General features: G+C 39.5%; 1 protein-coding gene across 2 annotated transcripts in view; it reads right to left on the bottom strand.

The window, feature by feature from the left end:
• Positions 1-22951, bottom strand: part of Epg5 (ectopic P-granules 5 autophagy tethering factor) — a 105937-nt gene that overhangs the window by 69057 nt on the left and 13929 nt on the right. For both annotated transcript variants that reach the window (XM_076836583.2, XM_076836584.2), the window contains exons 3-11: positions 21482-21725; positions 19988-20124; positions 18723-18830; positions 17735-17808; positions 15144-15249; positions 6382-6496; positions 5854-6004; positions 4454-4609; positions 2273-2430 (exon numbers count right to left, since the gene is read on the bottom strand). In XM_076836583.2, coding sequence (XP_076692698.2) covers positions 2273-2430; positions 4454-4609; positions 5854-6004; positions 6382-6496; positions 15144-15249; positions 17735-17808; positions 18723-18830; positions 19988-20124; positions 21482-21725 — 1249 coding nt within the window. The remainder of the gene's footprint in view (positions 1-2272; positions 2431-4453; positions 4610-5853; positions 6005-6381; positions 6497-15143; positions 15250-17734; positions 17809-18722; positions 18831-19987; positions 20125-21481; positions 21726-22951) is intronic.

Genomic DNA, 22951 nt, shown 5'->3' with positions numbered 1-22951 from the left:
AGTTTTAACAATTCCTGCTAAAAAGTCCACTAGTTAAAATGTTAAAATTAACAGTAAAAATATATTCTTTAGGAACTATCTGTGACTTGAGAATCACTTATAGCCATTAGGACAAATAAGAATTGGCTATAAAAAATAATTTCTGCTGGGTGTGGTAGCACACACCTGTAATCTCAGGACTTCAGGCTGAGGCAGGAGGAATGCCAAGTTTGAGGCCAGCCTTGACAACTTAGCATGACCCTGTCTCAAAATAAAAAATTAGAAAAGAACAGGATATGCTCAGTTGTAAAGCACCCCTGGGTTCAATCCCCAGTACCAAAAAAATAAATAAATAAGAATTTATGATGTTTATTAATTATAAAACATAACAAAAAGGTAAAAGAAAAAATCTTAGGCTTTCATAAACACAGTAAAAATCAAGTCTCTTGACAAAATTTGGGACATGAAAGATTAAGCAAATGAGAAGAGGCAAAAATAGCAAATTAGAGCAGGAAGGCCAAGTGTAAAGACAACCTCAAAGTTAGAACCTGATACTGTATAGGAAACTATTTTGCTGCATCACAGTAACTCTGAGCCAAGTGATAAAGGCAGTAAGAGAGAAGATAACGTGCTACCAGAGCCTGAAGTCCAGAGAGACAACTGCCAGCACAGGACCTAAGCTCCTCGGGGAGGCCAGGCTGCTGCATGGCCTGGAATCACACACAGCATGGGCTGAATATCTGCCACGGTGTGTAACACAGAGCCTGGAGGATCCTAAGTATTGGATAAAGGGAGATGGAACTACAAAGGAGCCCTCACCAAGACTAAACTGCGCAAAATTAACCTTCCAAGCCACTTCCAAAAGAAATGGCTATTTTCTATGTTCACTATTGCACCCCCCAGAATTAGCTGCCAGCGTGCAGACAAAGGCTATGAAATGTTCTCACCTCGCTCCTTTGAAAGCCTATGTCCCACCATAAGAAGAATCTAATGCAACCACCTCCCCCAGGATAGTGTGGAAGCATTTTATAAAGCAGAACAATAAGAGTCCAGAGCTACCTCTGAACTAAAAACAAACAAACAAAAAACCCAGAGACAAAAGTGAATTCATGTAATACACACATACAAAAAAATAATAATAATAAAAAATGAAGACAAAAAAAATCATGAATGTTTGTAAGAGCTATTTTGCAAATAGCAAAGTTCAATTATTTTTTTTATTTTATTTTATTTTTTGGTACCAGGAATTGAACCCAGAGGCACTTAACCACTGAGCCACATCCCAGCTTTTTTTTTTTTGGCGTGGGGGTGGGGGAGGTTTATATAGAGACAGGGTCTTGCTGAGTTGCTTAGGGCCTCACCAAGTTATTGAGGCTGGCTTTGAACTCACAATTCTTCTGCCTCAGCCTCCCAAGCCACTGAGATTATAGGTGTGAGCCACCATGCCCAGCAAAGCTCAATAATTTTTAAACCTTTTTAAATTTTAATATTTTTTTTCATTGTTGATGGAACAACATTTATTTGTTCATTTATTTATATATGATGTTGAGAATCGAACCCTGTGCTTCACCCATGTGAGGCAAGCATTCTACCACTGAGCCACAACCCCAGTCCTAAAACTTTTTAAACTTATGGTTTCCTTTTAAGTAGCATAAAGATTTAAAATTTTGGAAAATAAAAGTAGTTTTTGGTATGTCCTGAAATCCTAGTAATATTCTTTTATGTCTTCTACCATATCTTTTTTAATGTACAGATTAATTATTTTAAAAAATCATAACATATATCTAATTAAATAGTCTGATTTTTCTCATTTTAACATTATAATAATAGCAAACAAACATCCCATAGTTCAGTGCTGGTGTAATATTAATCCTTAATTAGGTTTTCCCAAAAATTATTCTTAAAGCATAACTGCCTACCTCTTTACCTATTTTCATAAAAACAATACAGCTTAAAAAAAAAAAGCAGCAAAATAGGTGTTAGTGGAAAACTGTATATGAAACCTTAACAAATTTTCAGACAATATGTGTGTCAATTTGACCTAAATCATTTTACACATGCAGAAAAGTGGTTCCAAAGGTAACTATTATATTAATTTAAACATTATTTGGGACTAATCAAATTTGGATTTCATTTCTATCTAATAAATCCAAGCAACGAAGCAGTGTTTTGAATTTCAAAATCAATCAGTACACAAAGTAAAATACTCTCTTAGTCTCAAGAGTTAGAAGGCAATGACAGAGAAGTGCAGGAAGTCGGGGAGCTGGCGCTGCCTCCCCAGGGGAGGCTGTACCTTGGAGCTGCCTCTTGCACTCAGCTGGCTGGAGGGCAGGGCAGAGCTGCTGCAGGTTCCCACACTCCACCTGGTGCATGAGGTAGAAGAGCTTCCAGAGCATCTGAACCGACAGTGTCCCGAAGGGCATTTCAGACATAAACAGCCAAATGCCAAGTCTGTGTGTTTTAAAAAGAGCAGGAATAACTTTATATATTATTCAGTTTCACCACACTAAGAAAGTGGAAACAAACCCTCAGCATTCTCAAGGAGAAAAAAAAAATAAAGAAGGAAGAAAAATTCTTAAATCATACTGTCACAAGGTCTCACTGAATTGATTAGGGTCTTGTTAAATTGCTGAGGCTGGCTTTGAACTCGTGATCCTTCTGTCTCAGCCTCCAAGCCACTGGGATTACAGGAGTGCACCATTGTGCCCAGCTTGTATTTTTATACTGAGACAAGGTCTCACTAAATTGTTGAGGCTGGCATAGAACTTGAAATCCTTCTTTCTCAGCCTCCCAAGTAGCTGAGATTATAGGCTTGTGCCACCACACCTGGCTTGGTTTGGTTTTAGGTGTAGGAGATAACTACTGCTAGCAATTTCCATCAGAGTGCCAAATAAATTTAGACTTCATGGCTTCTAATATCTGGTTCTCATATAACTTATTTTCTAAAATAAATTATATTCAAGAACAACGGCTCTCAATATTTTTAAGTTAAAACAATTTTCTTTGTGCTTATACATATAATGTTATAAATAGGATTCAGAGCTCAGTATATAAAAGGTACTAAGTAACTAGAGCAAGAGCTTTGCCTCTCAGCCAAGCAAACTCAAGACTGAAATGAAAGACCCTTGATAAGATCACAAATGGAAGATCCTTGATTCCCTGGTAAGGCCCAGTACAAGATTTGGTGCATTTCACAAGACTATCAAACTTATGGTATACATGTAACAAGAGTAATCTAAATTTCTACATCCAAGTTGTATTTATGTTAAACCCATGCCCTCAGAGTGCCTAAAAGTAGCTAACACTTATCAAAGGAGTCCCAAGCTTTCTCTAAGCTTTTCTTTTCTTCATTTGACACCACACAAGAAAACCACTTACATTTGAAATATCTTCCATGGTTTAAAAAGTATTTCACATATTAGTGCAATTTATCCTCATAGCATATCCATGAAGTTGATGGAACAGTAATATCAAAATTATCCTCTCCATTTTATAAATGAAAAGACAAGAGCACAAACATGAAATGACTTGGCCAGGGTAACCTTAAATAGCAGACCAAGACTCAAACTCACTACATAATGCACAATAAACTGGAATGGAGGCAAACTCGGAATATAGAGAACTAGCTCAGGAGAAGGCAAAAGTTGGGGATGGAGGAGTTCCTGAGTAGAGCTGGGTGGGGAGGGAGGCCAGCCTGCATCTCCTAGTGGAGGCTATAATCTCGCAGCAGAACTTGCTCCTACATTTAGCCAGAGGCTGGAGGAGGCAATGAGTATGTGCAGCTGTGACCTGCTTGGGCTTTTCACCTGTGTTTTGGGCTCTGAGCAGCAGCCCAGAAGGGATGATCAGAAGAAAACATTTACACAACCAAGCCAGAGGACCAAGATCCATGATATGTTTGTCTGGTTGATTTGGTGATAAAAGGAATTGAACCCAGGAAACTCTATCACAGAGCTATATCCACAGCCTTTTTTCTTTGTTATTTTGAAACAGGGTATCCCTAAGTTGTCCAGACTGGCCTCAAATTTGCAGTCCTCCTGCCTCAGCCTCCCAAGTACCAGGATTACATGTTTGAGCCACCATACCCAGCTACATTCCTAAATTTTAAAACCCTTATAGTAAGACAACTTAAATAAAATTCAGTAAATACTTTGTAACAGGCACTAAGCACATACTGTCTCTCACTGTATTCGGTGTATAATGAAATTCCTTTAGGTGTATAATGTCTTGCCCTGCTTATGGCTGCCCAAAAGTTCATGGATAGCAAAACAGAATTCAGACTTGAGTTATTTTAAGACAAAAAGAAATGTGAGGCAGATATCATTTCGACCAACAGGGAATAAACTACAGTCCAAGAATTTCTCCAAGATAAGAAATAGATGAACAGACTAAGACATTGATCCATGTTAGTCACTGACTTTCTCTCTGCTCTTTCCTATTAGCCAGGAAGTTCACATCAAAAATAATGTCTTACCTTTTGGCTTTCAGCACATGTAGGACAGCTCTCAAAAACAGCTCATCAAATTCCACCTGTAGTTTTTCCAAGGAGTAGGGCTGCAAGGCTGATCCCAAGCCTCCATTGTGGCTCACATATTGTGCCCAATGATCACTCACATAGCCAAGAGTCATCCTGAGAAGGAAGAAAGACAATACCATACCTTTCATTCACTCACTATCAGCATCCTCATATTACATTTGAAGGATTATGTCTTCAACACATATTGATTAAGCATCTGCTATCTTCCAATTCTGAAAGTAGCATAATGGGCAAAATGAAACCCCTATGCTCCAGGAGCTAACTCTAGTGGAAGGCAAACAGCCAACAAAATACAGTGAAAGAGTATCATAAGGTTGAAAGTGGCACTGAGAAAAATAAAGAGGGAGAGGGAACAGGGTATGTCAGGAGATGGAGGGGTGGCTTAGGCAAGCGGTAGCTGGGAGCAAAAGAGGCCTCACTGCGGAGGGCCATTCAGAAAACCATTCTGCAATTACAAAGCATGAGAGGAATCTGCAATCAACACCCTAAAAAAGTAATCAGATGGAAAAACAAAAGAATAATAATCACAACACCCTATAATAATAACACATGGAAATACTTCATAATAATGTAAGGAGTGAACATTGATCTTATAACAGTAATAATAAGATCTTTCCTACAGTTATTAAGAGAATAAAATAAAAAGCACAGTCCTGGCACATACGTTAGGTATGTGAGCTGAAGAATAAATTTTACTTATTGCCTTCTTTATCAAGAAGGATCAGAAAATGAATGAAGGGGTGAATTTCTAACAAAAACAAGTAAAGACAGGCTTTCAGCTTTTAAGAAATTACTCTCCAAGTCACCAGCCATCCCACTTCCCACAATCTCACTCTCCTTATTTTGGACCAAAGACTTGCTTCACACCTGAAAAATGAGCCCATGCTTCAAAGGTATTCTGCAACCTTTACCTAGCCTCATACAGTTGATGATTACATATCTAAAGTAAGTGAATTAAAATTAATTTTGATTTGGAAACCAAAAGGAGAAAAAGGGAGAAGTTTTGTAGCTTTATGGAGCTTTTTTTCTGGAGGGAAGTAGATGGAAAAAATAATAGCCCGTGTGGTGTGTGTGTGTACATATATGTTTATACACACACACACACACACACACACACACACACACACATAATGTATAGGCACATACATATATGAATAGATGAAGCAAATATTTTAACTGGGAATATTTATAAAATTCCCATCTGGTAGAAGGAATAAAAAATAATTCTTACTTTTGTAAGAACTAAGAGCTAAAATGTAAAATGCCCATCATCCCAACTATGCAGTACTTGTGTCTTACTAGAGTGAAAGCAAACAGATTCACAAATGCAGTATTACCTGATCATATAACCAATCCGCTTCACGAACTGCCTATAGCGTGCTCTGTTAAAGGTTTCTAACCCCACAGCCAGAAGTTCAACTAATGAGTTGGCAAAGGCAAAAATTTTCATCATCTCTTGAGGTCTTGTTGTTTCAGGTAAATAATCTCCTGGAAGTCAATCAGATAAAAGAAAAAATGGTAATTGGTATTAAAAAAATGGTGAAGGATACAGGTCTAAATATTTTAATAAAAAAACAAAGTCAAGATGGGGAGGAATTAACAATACCACCACTCTGGCTCCTATGTCAACACAAAATGGGCAATTCGAGACAAAATACAAACTTAACAACAATTCATTAAACTGGGCAACATGTGAATTAGTCATTTAAGCACTAAGTGGGAAATTATAAGCACAAGACAAGGGCAGTCTGGACTAGGCAGGCACAGGAAAAATCTGTAAAATCAGGAGCCAACAAAAGAAGCAGGACTTGACGCTTGAGCTTGCTACTACTATATTTTCTTTATGACAAAAGAAGTTAGTCTACCGTTTGCTTTAAACCCAAGAAGATGTTGAAAGAGTTCATGGAATGGAAACTGTGAAAAAAGGATAACCAAGTCATCTTCATTAAGGAGAATCCAACTAGTCTCAGGATCTTCATCCTAGGAAAAAAGATGCAAAGTCACATCAGTTAATTTGATCTGATCATACTGTGGTCATGAGTTACAGGAGCTAAATTATCACAGGTCTCCATGGCACACATACAGTATGCTCCTGAATCCTCACAGACTTTTCTTCTAGGACAGAGAGTTACAGGCTCAATTTCACAGGTAGCCTGTAAATCGTCTGAAATTACAAGCATAATTTTATATGTATCTGGGTTATATCCATTCTCCAGAGGCTGAAAGAGCTCTCATTAAATTTTCATCCCAAAGACGACTGAAAAAAAATTCCTCCAGAGTGGGGACCTTACGGCATGGCTCAGTGCTTTGACAACATCAATTAAAGAACTGAGTAGTAGAGTTCAAATTATTTTAGCTACAATTCTCTTTCTCCCAAAATCAAGGTCTACAACTATACTCACAGACTTATGGGGAACCAATTAACATTTGTTACAGATGACTTAAGTCGGCTGTCAATTAGTGCTACTGACAGCAGGATAAAAATAACAATGCTCACACAGAGTAGGGGATATCTGAGCCTCCAAAACTGAGCCTCCAAAACTCCAACCTGTTTTTAAATAAAACTTGCTTGCCTCAAGTATTTCATTACAGTATCACAAAACAGACTAGTATAGTATCCTGTCGGGAGCCATTCTCACACGTGACTGGGTGACTCCCGGTTAGGGTCTGAGGCGCTCTGGCTGTGTCGGAGCTTTCCCGGCCCTCTCCTGTTGAGAGAACCTGTCCGTGTGGGGGTGTAACTGACCACTGACCCCAGAGGCCCAATCACTGACCCTGACCTTGGAGTGCGGCCCCCGTTCAACCTTCATTGGATGGAATTCTCCCCTGAATTTCTTGCTCCCCAATAAAAGGCTACTCCCTGGCGTGCTTGCTCTCTCTCTCTCTCCTGCTAGCCCTGAGTAATCCTTGCTTGCCCTGCTGGGCGGTTAGAGGAGGGAACCAGAGAGGGGAGCCGTCTCGGACCTGGTCATAGAAAAAGGTAACTGAGTCTGTGTGTTTATTTCGATCTCACTAGCTAACTTTTATGCCAAGAACCTCATTAATGAAACCATTGCGCTGGCCGCATGGTAGAATTGGCGCCCACGAGGGGGGCATTCTAGATTAGCTATATTGAGTGGGAGCCCGCGCTATAAAGATAAAGAAAAAAGTAAAGATAAAGGAAGTGGTGTCAATTTGGGTCACAAAAGGAAGTGGTGACAATTTGGGTCACAAAAGTACCTTAAAATATTGAAGGAAAGAGACGTTAAATTAATTAAAATAAAAAATTCAACTTCTACCTATAAGGAAATGTAACTATTTTAGACAGTATAATTAATCAGAAAGGAAAACAGATAAAGAAAGCTCAGTTATTACAATTCTTCGAGATTGTAGGTAAATATTGTCCTTGGTTTTGTGAACAAGAATCTCCAAATTTACTTACTTGGGAGAAATTAGGAAATAAATTACAAAAGGTCTGTCTTTCAAATGAATTACCTGGAGGCATAGATAATATTCAGAGAACCTGGAGGGCTTTGGAAGTTTGTCTTTTTGAATATATGGGCCAGAATTCGTGGCCCCCTGAGGACCTGCTAAAAGGCATTCAACGGGCCATCAAGTCTATTCAAATGGAAAATCCACCTGAGGCTACCTTAATTCCTTTTCCTTTAAGCCCCTTAAAAAAGGGGCTAGGGGCCAAGCCCAAAGTTAAAAATGTAAATTTAAACTTACAAAATCAGGTTACTCCACAGGGAGATTATGGAGAGCAATATCAGAGAGGAGATACCTCCGAGGTCCTAGAGAGCCCTCCAAGGGAGGTAGACAATCTTCCTGGAGAGGAAAATGCAGAAGAGATTCCTAGAGGGGCTCAGAGTTCTTCTCAGCCACGTGACTTAAAAGCCCAATTTCAAAATGGCGACAGCACAGAACCTTTACCAGCTAATCTATGGGGGAGAGATATTTTAGCCAAAATGGGATTATTATTAGTTACTCCTAACTCTATGAGATCAGTTGAGGAAGTTAGTCAGAGATATTTTCCTGGAGATGATAGGGAGACCCTTCAGGAAGAGTATCTGTTTACAAACCAGTCTCCACGACAAAGATTAGTAAATGCTCCAAGCCAAAATTTTTATTAGGGGCCCTGAGTACTTCCCCGATCCCTAAGACAGCTGAAAAAATCACTTGGCTCACAGAGGAGCCTATATGGATTTCTCAGTGGCCCATCTCAGGGGAAAAGCTTAAAATAATTCATAGGTTAGTAGAGGAACAACTTCAGGCTGGTCATATAGAACCAACGCTTAGTCCTTGGAACACACCTATTTTTGTTATTAAGAAAAAGTCAGGAAATTGGAGATTGCTGCAGGATTTAAGGGCAATAAATCATGCAATTCAGCCTATGGGATCCTTACAGCCAGGACTTCCCTCTCCCACAGCCATTCCTTTAGATTATAGCTTGATGGTAATAGATTTAAAAGACTGTTTTTTCTCTATAAGGTTACATCCTGGAGATTGTGAGAGATTTGCTTTCACTGTCCCAACAATTAATTTTAAGGAACCTGTTAAAAGATATTGCTGGAAAGTACTCCCACAGGGAATGCGTAATAGTCCTACTCTGTGCCAAAAATACGTAGACCAGGCGATAGATCCCATAAGAAGTAGCTTTCCTGATGCATATATTATTCATTTTATGGATGATATATTATTGGCTCATGCTAATCCAGAGGTACTTTCAGAAATTTTTACTCAGTTAGAGACTTCGCTTGCAACAATGGGTTTATGCACAGCTCCTCAAAAAATTCAAAAAGTGTCACCTTTTCAATATCTAGGTCAGATAATTCAAGGACGTACAATCCGTCCTCAAAATCTTCAGATAAGAATTAAGGAGTTACATACCCTTAATGATTTTCAAAAGCTATTAGGAGATATTAATTGGCTGAGGCCATCCTTAAAACTAACTACTTCTGAGTTAAGTCCTTTATTTCAGATATTACAAGGAAATCCCTCTCTAACCTCTCCACGTCAGCTAACTTTAGAGGCTAAAACAGCTTTAAGGAAAGTTGAAAATGCAATTAAAAATGCACAGCTTACTAGAGTTGATCCTAAGGAAATGGTGTATTTATTAATATTTCCAACTGAGCATACCCCAACAGGAGCCATATGGCAAAAATTAGGAGTTATTGAGTGGGTTTATTTATCCCACTCCCCTCAAAAAACATTAATTCCTTTTCATGATTCTATAGCTCAATTAGTAATTAAGGGTAGAACTAGGATATTACAATTAATTGGATCTAAACCTGATATCATAATTATTCCATTTTCTGTTCAACAGATTAATTGGCGTTTTCAAACTTCTAGCTCATGGCAAATCGCTTTGCTGATTTTCCTGGCCAGATAGATAGTCACTATCCTCGTGATAAGATTATACAATTTGCATCATTAACGTCACTTATTTTTCCAAAGATTGTACGTGCCCATCCTATAGATGAAGCCTTATCAGTGTTCACTGATGGATCAAGTTCAGGTAAAGCAGGATTTTATAGTTGTGTTCACACAGAGATAATACAAACTTCTTATACTTCTGCCCAAAGAGCAGAGCTTCAAGCTCTGATTTGTGCCTTAACTTACTTTGCAAATGAGCCTATTAATATTTATTCTGACAGCTTATATGCAGTCGGAGTTACTAAAAATATTGAAACTTCAGTTATTGGGTATACTTCATCACAAGAGTTATTTAAATTATTTCATAATTTACAAAAGGCAGTGCTAATGCGGAAATATCCATGTTTCATAGGACATATACGAGCTCATACTAATCTTCCAGGACCTTTAGCTTCAGGTAATAACAAAATTGACAGACTCGTAGCTTTTTGTCAACAGATGTCTTCATATGACTGTGCACTAGCTTCCCATTCCTTGCATCATCAAAATGCTTCTAGCTTACGTAAAATGCTTCTAGCTTGTTCTAGAGAACAAGCTTGTCAGATTGTAAGCCAATGCCCTAAGTGTGTTATTCACACTCCATCTCTGCCATCAGGGGTAAATCCCCGTGGATTAAAACCAAATCAAATCTGGCAAATGGACGTAACTCATATTTCTCAATTTGGTAAGCAGTGTTATGTACATGTCATAATGGACGCTTATTCTAGATTTATTTTTGCCACAGCACGTACTAAGGAAAATTTTCAAAATGTAATTTCTCATTGCCTAGCAGCCTTTTCTGTTTTAGGATGCCCTATACAGATTAAAACAGATAATGCTCCAGCTTATGTGAGCTCTTCTTTTCAACAATTTTGTCAAGAGTTTAAAATTAATCATAAAACAGAAATTCCTTATAACCCCCAAGGTCAAGCCATTGTAGAACGAGCTCATTTATCTATTAAACTTCAATTACAAAAATTAAAAAGGGGGGATAGGTTTATGACTCCCCAAAATAGCCTTAATCATGCCTTGTTTGTTTTAAATTTTTTAAACTGTGACGCAGAAGGTCACACTGCTGCTGAGAGACAAATGTCTCCCTCAGTAACAGGCCCTTTAGGCAGAGTTTTGTGGAAAGATTTACAGACCCGTCAGTGGAAGGGCCCAGACCCGGTGATTATATGGGGCAGAGGGCATGCTTGTATTTTCCCAGAAAATTCTTCTCGTCCTATTTGGGTGCCTGAACGTGCTATCAGACATGGAAGAGACAGAACCCAGATTGAAGCGACTGAGGATCGACCCAGAGGAGCCCCCATCCAGAAGGAGGAGATATCGGAAAAGGATGAAGAAAGACCAGATGGACCCAGCCAAAAAGCTGATTTCATGGGAAGACGTGAAGAAGCTAACAACCCAGGCTTCCCGAATACTTCGAGACCTAGGAGAAAACAGGACCCCAATGATGATGGTAGCAACAGTAATTGCCCTACTGGGCTGTCAGGTAAAGGGGGATCAAGTAGACACTTACTGGACATATTTCCCAGATCCACCCCTGGTACACCCAGCTGTGTGGACTGGAGAATCTATTCCAGTATTTACTAATGACTCATTCATGATGGGAGGATTTACAGATACTCATATTACTCCCAATCATGTGACTAGATTTAATTATTCTGGCTATAGTGCCCAATTACCCTTGTGTTGGTCCCACAATAAACATGCTGGCTGTCTGAAAGTATCATTCGAAGAAAAGACAGCGATTGGTAGACCTAGACTGACAAATAATTCTATTTATGGAGATTTAAAGCCTAATACTAGATCAGTAATTAAGATGGGACTTTCCCATAATAAGCCAGTCATTTCTGCCAAACCTCCACGGATACACCACTGTCCAAATAGTTCTACAATTGAGATTGGCACCTTTCCTAAATGGATGGATTGTATAAATCCCTTTCCTGTACAACATAAGGTGTCTAAAGATAGTGGGTATATTTTAGACTGGTCTCCAAAAATTGATAAGAGACAATTACGAAGAAATTCTGCTATGACACCTGCAGGATTTGTTAGTAATATTTTGACTTATAGTAAAGGTGGTGTTCAAAAAGATATTTGGCGTTTAATTGCTGCCTCAGAATTCTTACATTTTACAGACAGACCCTTACCAAGATTTATTGGCAAGAACTGTAAAGAGGGATCTTGCTATGGCTTACGAGCTTGTGTCCAATCTCCTTATGTTTTAATTATTGGAAATGTAAAAGTTAAATGGATAGATGACAGATATATTGTTACTTGTAATAAATGTAACCTAACCAATTGTATTACTAGGTATAATGGAAAAAAAGAAATGCTGATACTTCATCAGCCCTCTTTTGTTTTATTACCTGCTAATATTTCAGAGCCATGGTATGCTGATGCTGGTTTACAAGTCTTACAGCAAATTCATGCCCAGCTGGCAAGACCTAAACGTGCTATTGGAGTTATAATTGTTGGTGTTTTGGCGCTAGTCTCTTTTATTGCATCAACTGTCTCTGCGTCTCTGACATTGTCTCAGAATATTCAGCATGCAAAATTTCTTAATAATTTAGCTCAAAATACTTCCAAGGCTCTGCGTAATCAAGTAAATATTGATGAAAAGATTGAAACTAAATTAAACGCCTTAGAGGCAACTGTTATTGACATAGGTAATGAACTTTCAGCCTTAAAATTTAAAGAAAGGCTTAAATGTCATGCTAATTATAAGTATGTGTGTGTTACAGCTGCCAAGTACAATGCTTCTCTCTGGGATTGGGAGAAGGTTAAAAACCATTTGTTAGGTATTTGGCAAAATAGTAATAATAGCTTGGATATTCTGGAACTTCATCACCATATCCAAGACATTCAAAATAATAGAGCTGATTTTTCAGATCCTTCTTCTTTGGCTAACCAAATATTGAAGGAGTTAAATGGATTCAACCCTGGAAATATTCTCAAACACTCGGCCTGGTACATTATTGGATTATTCTCTTTGCTGCTAATTCTCTATTGCATTATAATTGTAGGATGACGAGTCTTCAGAACAAGAATGCAGAAACTCCGGAGAGTGAACCGCCGCCTCATTTTTGCGAAAAGAAAGGGGGAATATGTCGGGAGCCATTCTCACACGTGACTGGGTGACTCCCGGTTAGGGTCTGAGGCGCTCTGGCTGTGTCGGAGCTTTCCCGGCCCTCTCCTGTTGAGAGAACCTGTCCGTGTGGGGGTGTAACTGACCACTGACCCCAGAGGCCCAATCACTGACCCTGACCTTGGAGTGCGGCCCCCCCGTTCAACCTTCATTGGATGGAATTCTCCCCTGAATTTCTTGCTCCCCAATAAAAGGCTACTCCCTGGCGTGCTTGCTCTCTCTCTCTCTCCTGCTAGCCCTGAGTAATCCTTGCTGCCCTGCCGGGCGGTTAGAAGAGGGAACCAGAGAGGGGAGCCGTCTCGGACCTGGTCATAGAAAAAGGTAACTGAGTCTGTGTGTTTATTTCGATCTCACTAGCTAACTTTTATGCCAAGAACCTCATTAATGAAACCATTGCGCTGGCCGCATGGTAGAGTATCCAAAATGGTTAACAAATAAGAGCCTCAGAAACTCTACATAGAACAAATCTCAACTCTGGCAGTATACAATAATCACCATGCAAGCTCTAAAACATCTGGATGTCTTAGTGTGGGCCTGAACAACGTTTACAAGTTGACGGTGATTTTATACAGAGCTAGTATATAAAAACCACTGATATGGATGATCCAGAGAGCCTTTCTCCCTACAGCCTTTCCTGATTAAACAAAACTTTCTCATAGACTCCATACATTCCTGAATTCACTCAACATTTAGTGAGTTCTAACCAAGAGCCAACTATTAAATCAGGGTCCTTAATCATTATCTGTCTCTGAGATTAAATTCAGGAAACCTATCAGAAAAGAAGACTACTCTTAAAGAATACTCTAGAAATAATAATAATACATATATTATTATATATTATAAATATATATATTATTTTTTCTTTTTTTTTATTTTGGAGTATACGGTTTTATTTATTTTTTTTAATTAATTTTTATTGTTGGTTGTTCAAAACATTACATAGTTCTTGATATATCATATTTCACACTTTGATTCAAGTGGGATATGAACTCCCATTTTTACCCCGTTTACAGATTGCAGAATCACATCAGTTGCACATCCATTGATTTACATATTGCCATACTAGTGTCTGTTGTATTCTGCTGCCTTTCCTATCCTCTACTATCCCCCCTCCCCCCCTCCCCTCCCCTCTTTATATATTTTTTTCTACTCCACTCCTTAAAAGACTAATTTGTACCAGCTCCTGGGAAGTCTCTTGAAGAAGATTTTTCAGTCTCTAGCAAAGGTGTTTGCATCCATCTACATTACCTACCACTACCAGCTACAAGTGTCAGGAATCAAACAACTGTGAAGAGGGTAGAGAGTCCCATTCTGAATGAGCACCTGAGGACATACACTCGCAATCCCCAGCTGCCATGGCTCTCATTCTGAGAATTGTACACTGTAAACCTGTCTCCCTCTAAAGATGGATTTGGTAAATCTGGTCAATGGAACTACTACGTAAGAACACCAAATCAGGATTCAGACCATAAAGAAGCACTAGAGCTGAAAATCAGCTGAAGTAAAAATTCCTCACCCATACACTAAGCATGCATACAGCAGAATGAAAACTTAACAAGCATTATCTCAAGAAGCTGAATTTTGATCCTTAAAATTTCATCAGACATAGAAAACTAGTTTCTGCCCTTCGCATGAGAAGATCTGGATAGGCTATCTATAATAAGTTAGAGTCTTAGCTCTTCATTATTCAGACTCAAGATTATCTGTAAGCAAAACTTCCCAACTCCAAGAACCAGTTACTATATACAAGAAAATTCTAATATAAATTTCACATAGTCTGGCTCTATTTCATTTCCAGGTTCCAGATCTTCCTATCCAAACAGAAGGATACTCTAGGGAAGAATGAAGGTACAGTACATGGGCTCAAAGCACTGGCTCTGGTGACTCCATATTTAATGACCATTCAATCTGGGATGAGTTACTTTACCACATGCACCTCAGTTTCCCATCTGTAAAATGAGGATCACAACAGTACTTACCTCACAGGGTTGTTGGGAGAATTAAATAATGTAAAAAGTGCTCATTTCTAGCACAAAAGAATTCAAAAATGATGAATTAAAATAATGCAGACATGGTTACCTCTTCTCCTCCCTCATCCACGAGTGTCCAGGTCCCAGATGCAGGCCCTGAAGAGGATGATTTCCACTCACTGGGCTTCATGTGGCACATGAACTCTGCTCGATTTCTAGAGGATGGAAATTACTCCAATCACATAAAAATAGAAAGCTCCACAAGTACATTCTGGATCATCTTTATACCCTAAAGAACTTTTGGCATTAACCTAATTTTTTAAATTTTTTAGTTATACATGGATGCAGTATCTTTATTTTGTTTATTTACTTTTATGTGGTGCTGAGGATCAAACCCAGTGCCTCACATATGGGAGACAAGCAGTCTACCACTGAGCCACACCCCAGCCTCCTAACCTAATCTTCAAACAGTTTAAATTAGTCAATGAGAAATAAGACCTGCTGATAATCAAAGACACTGAAACCCACAAGGCACAAGGGGACACGCCTGTAATCCCAGCTACTAAGGAGGTCGGGGCAGGAAGACCACAAGTTCAAGGCCAGCCTCAACAACTTAGCAAGATAATAAAAATTAAAAAAGGAATGGGGGTGTAGCTCAATGGCAGGGCACTAGCCTAGGAGGCATGAAGTTCTGGATCCAATTCCCAGTACCACACACACACACACACACACACAAAAAAAAAAAAAAAAAATACTAAAACTTCAGTGCTTTTGGTAGAGACACCACAACTATTCTGAATTAGCAATGATGAGCAACTGCAGAAGAGCAGTTACAGCAGCATAACTCACAGTTCAGAAAGCCTGCTGCAGCACCTCCACTCAAACCAGGCTTAAAAGTGCTGCCAGGGAAATGCCTGTCAGAAGCATGCCTTACTGAACACAAAAGGGCAACCCTCAGGTAACCTACAAACTTGCTTAGGGCCCAAAAGTACACAAAAATGCAGAAACACCTGTGTGCCAAAACATACTACCACATGCAGAAGCAGCCCCCCATGTAGGCAGTGAGAGCCAAAGTTGGGCTTCCCCAGGCTGCTGGCTGCATTTGAGGAACAAGATTAACCAAAACTTTTCTTCGCCTCAGTCCTTTGTTCCTCTCTCTCCATATTCACTCAGTCCTCTTCAACAAAACCTTTCTCTCACAACTTGCAGCTCCACACCCCTAGTGCTGGCCTTTCAATAGGACAAGCTCCAGTCCTGGACTCCAGCTGCCCACAGTATGAAGTACTTGTTCATGTCCACCTGTACACATCAATGACCTCAAATTTTTGTCCCTAGAAAATAGCTCTGCTTTCTATATTTTCTATCTGTTAGTGCTGCCTGCACCCTCCTGGTCACCTGGACTTGGAAGTTGTTATGGCCAACCCATTCCTTCCCCACATTCTTTGTTTAATCAGCTAGTAAATTCTTTCCCAGGAAGATGCCCTTAGGGGGCTGGGGATGTGGCTCAAGTGGTAGCGTGCTCGGCTGGCAGCAGCCCGAGTTCGATCCTCAGCACCACATACAAAAACAAAGATGTTGTGTCCGCCGAAAACTGAAAAATAAATATTTAAAAAAAAAAAAAAAAAAGATGCCCTTTAGGTTTCCCTCCTCTGTCACACTGCCATGACCCTGATGCAGGCCCAGAGGGAGGTAGGCTTTCCAGGACTCAAGAGCCGGTAGTAGTAACACTGCTCAAGGCCACCTACACAAGGACACTTCCATGGTGGTGGGTTGAGCTCCAGAGTCAGGAGAGCCAGATGTCTATAACCACCCAAGTAAGCAGAAGCACATACTTTTCTTCTGACTCCTGTCCATCCTAATCTTTCTCAGATACAGCTCTTACTCATACTAAAAAATCCTCCTTGCTACAAAGGACAGACCACACTGAATCTAGATTCCTCAATCTTAATTTCAAAGTCTTGTATCTTCCAACCTCCACCTCCAGCTATTTACCTTTAAAAAAAAAAATGTAGTTGTAAATGAACATCATGCCTTCATTTTATTTATTTTTTTATGCAGTGCTAAGGATCAAACCCAGGGCCTCTCACATGCAAGGCAAGCCCTCTGCCACTGAGCTACAGCCCCAGCCCCCCCAGTTATTTACCTTTTATTATCTTCTCTTGCACATGCCTTCACCCCAGCCCAGCTGATCTGCCTGTCCTCTGTACAATCACAAGACCCGGGGCCTTTGCTCACAGTATTCTCCTCACTTACAGATCTCCCAGTGAAAACCAACCTATTCTTTCAACTTAGCTCATCCACCATGGAACCCTCTTTGACTACTCCACTCAGCTCTAGTCTCAATGTTTCTGCTGCAGCAACCCAATTTGGCATTTATATCTCTTGTGTGTGCCCCCTCTACCCCCACACAAGATCTTCTTCTAAGGAATATATGATCTCTTTTAAAGTCTGTGGACCTTTCACAATGACACATACAAGAGAAAAACTCACTCAAAAGAAGAACCCAAAAAAGGTTAATAAGCAGTTAATAGGGTCATTTTGGGGCCATGGGCATCAAACCCAAATAAAATCTGCAATGTTAAGTTCTAGGCTAACACTTCTCTTAGCAGTTCTTCTTTGCATTTGGATAGATAAGGAAGCCAGTCCTTTGACAGAAAGAAGTCTTTCAATTTCTACTTCACAAAGTTCTTCCACACTTACTTGACAGGAGACATCAGTAGGGCAAGCGACTGCATAAAATGAAAGACCCCTGATGGGTTATTCAACACTTTGATCTGAAATTGGAAAAGGAAAAAGCATACTGTAGAAAATCAATTCAAGTGTTCATAATCTTAGTTCACAAGCACTCTAACAATGAAGCTGCTGTCAAGAGAACAAAACTGAAACTGGCACCCAATCCAGGAGAACAGACACAGCTCGAGGGTTATGGTACCATCTCAGCTGTGCTCAGAGGAGAGAAGCTGAGCAGCTGAATCAAATAGCTGTAACAACATGGGATGTTGAAAGTTGTTAAGGCTGACCCATTCCTTCCCCACATTCTTTGTCACTATTCCAATCCAAAGAGACACAAAACAAATGTAAAAAATCCTCCTTCTCTTTAAAAAGATTCAGACTACTTGCCACTAGGAATACTTAAGGAAAGAAAATATGGACAAGTTGAACTTGCCATACATTTTGGCTCCTACCCATCTACACATTTTATTGCAATGAGCAATAAAATGACCCAAAGGCAAGCAGCTAAGAGGAGAAAGTATAAACTGAACGTTTAACTCCTAAGTAGGTGAGGGTTGATCACACAAGCCTGAGATCTCTGCTAGTATGCTGGTGACTTCTGTTTGACCTGCACCAACTAGGATAGGGTGTGATATGGATTAATGCAAGAAGCTGCATGGAGTACAACAGAAAAGACAGTTCTGAAATGTTTTCTGCACAGGAGTTTTACAGAATTAACCACTACTGATGCTACCAAGTCAGGCTACAACTGAACTTTTGCAATTCCATCACAACTACATTAACTGGGTGACCTAAGAAGTTTTGGCATAATAACTCCTTCAAGTATATACTATTTTAAAATTTTTATTTTAAATATAAATAACTCTAAATAGTCTTTTAAAGCAGTTTCTTCAGGAAAAAAATGTCTAAGAAGACCCCTTCCCATTCCCTCAGCATCAGGAGGCACACATCATACCTGGATGTAAGGAACAGCCCATTTACTAACTCCAGCTGGGCATCGAAGAATATGGTTCAGGAGAAAGAGGTGATCTCCAGGACAGCCAACTCTTTGTAACACTGATACCTGAACAAGAAAGGACTCATGGCTTCACTATTTTAAAAAAATTCATCTAGAGCTCTAGCAAAGTCATTCACCCAAAGTTAAAGTACATGCAATCTTTTTTTTTAAATATTTATTTTTTAGTTTTAGGTGGACACAATGTCTTTATTTTTTATTTTTATGTGGTGTTGAGGATCGAACCCAGCGCCTGCGCATGCCAGGCAAGCTCATTACCACTTGAGCCACATCCCCAGCCCCTAAGTACATGCAATCTTTAAAGAGTAGCCAGACATAAGATAGACTATTGAGTGAGTTTCTCCCAGAGGCCTGTGAATCTATAAGCTCTGTGATAAAAACATCCTAAGTAGTTTCCACGCAGTCTAATTTTTATTTTCTGGCAAATTAAAAATCACTAACATTCCTGGCCACATGTCAATTGATGTATGTCAAGTCATTTAATCTATTCTTAGTTAGTAATAGTTTCCCAAAACCAAATAGATATGCTTGGAACATCACCTCAATTTCAAGAATTCTAGAATGAACCTAAAAAACACATACACAAGGCAGCCAGCCCCACTGAAAAAGAGAATCGATTAACGAACACCCACTCCATCTGTAATAAACCTAATATCATTCCTAAATTCTCCAAATCCTGATACACTTCTTCTTTCTCCTGAAAGTTTTTTTTTTTTTCCTCTTGAAGTTTTTTAAGCCACTTCAATGGTGCATACCTGAAACCCAGCTATTTAAGAGGCTGAAGCAGGAAGATCACAAGTTCAAGGCCAGCCTGGGCAACCAAACAAAACCCTGTCTCAAAATAATAATAAAGGGCCAGAGATGCAGCTCAATAGCACAGGACCCCTGGGTTCAATCCCCAGTACCAAAAAAATAACAAGTTTTTTAAGTATGACTTCAATTTTAAACATACAATGTCAAAAAAAATTAGCTACAGGGGACTGGGATTAGAACTCAGTTGGTAGAGTGCTTGCCTTGTATGCACAAGGTCCTGGGTTCAATCCCCAGCACCACAAAAAAAATAATAATAAATATATATATATGAAAAAAATGCTCAATAATGCACTAGATAAATACTTATTACCACGTGTCATGATCAAAGAAAAGTTTCTTAAGTTACTAGGGAAATAAAATAAAGATTGCTGTGTCTATTTCTGTTCCCTTACCAATTTCTGCAGCCAGAGAAGAATATCCTCATGGAACTGAGTATCTTCATTTACTCTCCTCGTGAACATGAATAAGACACTAATACACTCCTTCAACTGACACAGATCAGAAGGAACGCTGTCTATCTGTTTAGAAGCTATAAATTAAAGAGAGAATTAAATGAGTCCCACATGAATGGCATTTTATGGGAGGAAACTTTTGGTATCTTTGCTTAAAACAAACCAAACTACTTAAAATATTTGATTCAGATAAAAATCCAAAGAAAAAATTCTATCAAAATATCTTAATTTCATAAACCAGATTCAAAAAATCAAGGGTCAATGTTCTCTCTCGTACGTAAAAGCTAGAGCAAAGGGCCAGGGGCAAGAAATTAAGGGTTAAAGAAGGACAGGAGTGGGGGTAGGCTGGATATCATAAAGATATAGGGAACACCAGTGGCACAGAAGGATTGAGAGGGAAGGAGGAGGAACAGGAGAGGAGGAAATGCTCAATAAAATCTGACAAAATTAAACTATGTGCATAGATAAATAGTGAATTCCGCCTTTATGTATATCTATAAAGCACCAATTAAAAATGAATTTAAAAAATGAATAAAAGGAAGACCAATAGAGTAGAAGAAGGAGAATGGGAGAGAGAAAAGGGAAGCAGGGACACTGGGGACTGAAATGGGGTCAATTAAATTAAATTTGTCAAAATGAACCCACCTATATGGATAATTATAATGCACTAATAAAAGCAAAATGAAAAAAGATCTTAATTTCAGGGCTGGGGCTGCAGCTCAGTGGCAGAGCACTTGTCTAGGATGTGCAAGGCCCTGGGTTCAATCTCCACATCACCAAAAAAAGATATTTAAAATTTCTACTAAGTAGTTGAGTATTTCAAAGCAAAGGAAACTCAACTCTATCACAATGTATTAGTTCCTATTTAAAAACCAGCAGATCTCTGGCCTACCCCCAGGTCTTGGCATCCCAAACAAAAACTACATAACTCAATAAGCATATTTAATGCTTAATATATCATATGGCTAAGGCTAATTTTTTAAAACCCAACATAAGATAAAAAATTCAGAACATTATATATCCTCTGCTAAAAATTAAATAAAACAATCCAATAAAGTAGACAAGCAAAAACAAAGTGGAAAAGACAGAATGAAAAAAGTATTAGTTTTATATTCAAGCTTTATTTGGACTCCACTTGGTAACAAGCACTAGACTAGAACCCCAAGAGACATTACTGGTAGAGAGGGAGCTTTCTGGCATCCCACAGAGGCAGAGAAAGGCAGCCATGGGGAAGGGAGGCCTAGCCCTGCTCCCAAGAAATATCATTAAGACGGGTCTCCATCCTGCACCAGAGGAGGCAAGATAAAACTGCAAATGCAAATGATTCCTTGTTAAGACCAATCAGCACACAGTTAATTCAACCAGGCTGTACTCCTCAGTTCTTTTTTCCATTTTAGGACTTAAGAAAGAGTGAGACCTCCAATACTTACACACCTCGGCCTTGCTGGTGAACTGCTAAGGACCTCAGAACAGCTGAGCTATTGAGCAACGAGTAGATATAAGACTCCACTTGCAACCTTGAGAGCACAGAAGTGTAAGAATGAAGGGCCAGGGTCTGGTGGAGGTGCTCACATTTGGCATCAAATAGCTTCTTCAGCTCCCCCAGTGCATTTTCATTCATCTCTACTCTCTGGTAGCGATGATAGCCAGAAACTTTCACTTGATCTGCACAGATACCCTATCAGTGGATTAAAGGGTAAAATATGAAAACTGTTACTCTGCATTGAAGCAATCAGGCAGCAGGTAGAAGATACACAGGCTTCAGTACCATTTTCAAAGAGTTCATAATGTTGGTGCAGGGACAATGACACTGTGTAAAAAATAACACAAGCATATACACAACCATCTGCCAAAGAGTATAAAGCAATCACGAGTTCAGAGATGGACGGAGTAACCCTAAGTCAGTGGGGAAAAGAGCAAGAAAACAATAGAGCCTGTCCCTAAGACTCTCACATGATCTTACCTTCTATTTAATGAACATTGAAGTCAACGTGATGTTCCCTTGACCTCAAAATCTCTCTGGATCTAGCCCCATTCTTCTTTGTGTTCAAAAGAAACCACCCTCCTTCTTCAATACTAACTCCTCCAGCTGTGTTCTTGTTTCTATCCTTTCTTTTTCAATATTTCCAAATGTTTCTCTCTCCACAGTCTCCTTCCTATCCTCAAAGAAAGTTACCCAAGTCTCCCAGTGAATGAGGGCTATGGAATGAGAAATCACCTGTTTCTCCCCTACTACCTCCTCCTGCTTCCCTCCAAAGTCAAGCTTGTCAAGAGTGGAGTGGTCTTCTCTTCCTTGCCATCTCTCCAAGGTGACTATGAAATGGCTTTCTTATGGACACCTTGGACTCCAAAGGGTTACATCTAATGGACTTCCCTTTCTCAGCTCCTCTCAAGCCTGATATTCTCCACCAATTGAATGTTCATGGGATTATGTCAAAGATCTCAAACTCATGGTCCATGGGCTGAATCTGACCTGGACACATGATTTGCTGTGGCTTAGACTGCATATATGTGCATGTGTTTAGTCAAGTGCCAACACTGCCAATTAAGATCCTTCACACAAAAATGTGGGTTTCTAGCTTTTCTGGTAAAATTGTGAAGATGTGGCAATCTTGGACCATCACATTCTCATAGCTACAATCAACTAGAACTCCAGGACAGCTGTCCCCTTGAGACCAGGCACAAGTTTTCCCAGTAACCACTGTCCCACTCAGTCAGCTTCACTCCCACAGGTTATACATTTGTCTCTGTAGTATGTGACTTTGTGATCCCTGTGTTATCAACACTCTGGGTTAAGACAGGATCAGCATGGGTATCAGGAGCAGACTGCAGGCCCGGATGGCATCAAAAGAATAGCAGGTCCACTGCAAATTCCCCAGGCTCTTGAGAGCTGTACAGAACAGT

Source organism: Callospermophilus lateralis, chromosome 17 (genome assembly GCF_048772815.1).
Source record: "Callospermophilus lateralis isolate mCalLat2 chromosome 17, mCalLat2.hap1, whole genome shotgun sequence".
NCBI lineage: Eukaryota > Metazoa > Chordata > Mammalia > Rodentia > Sciuridae > Callospermophilus > Callospermophilus lateralis.
This window is presented reverse-complemented; position numbering and strand designations above follow the sequence as displayed.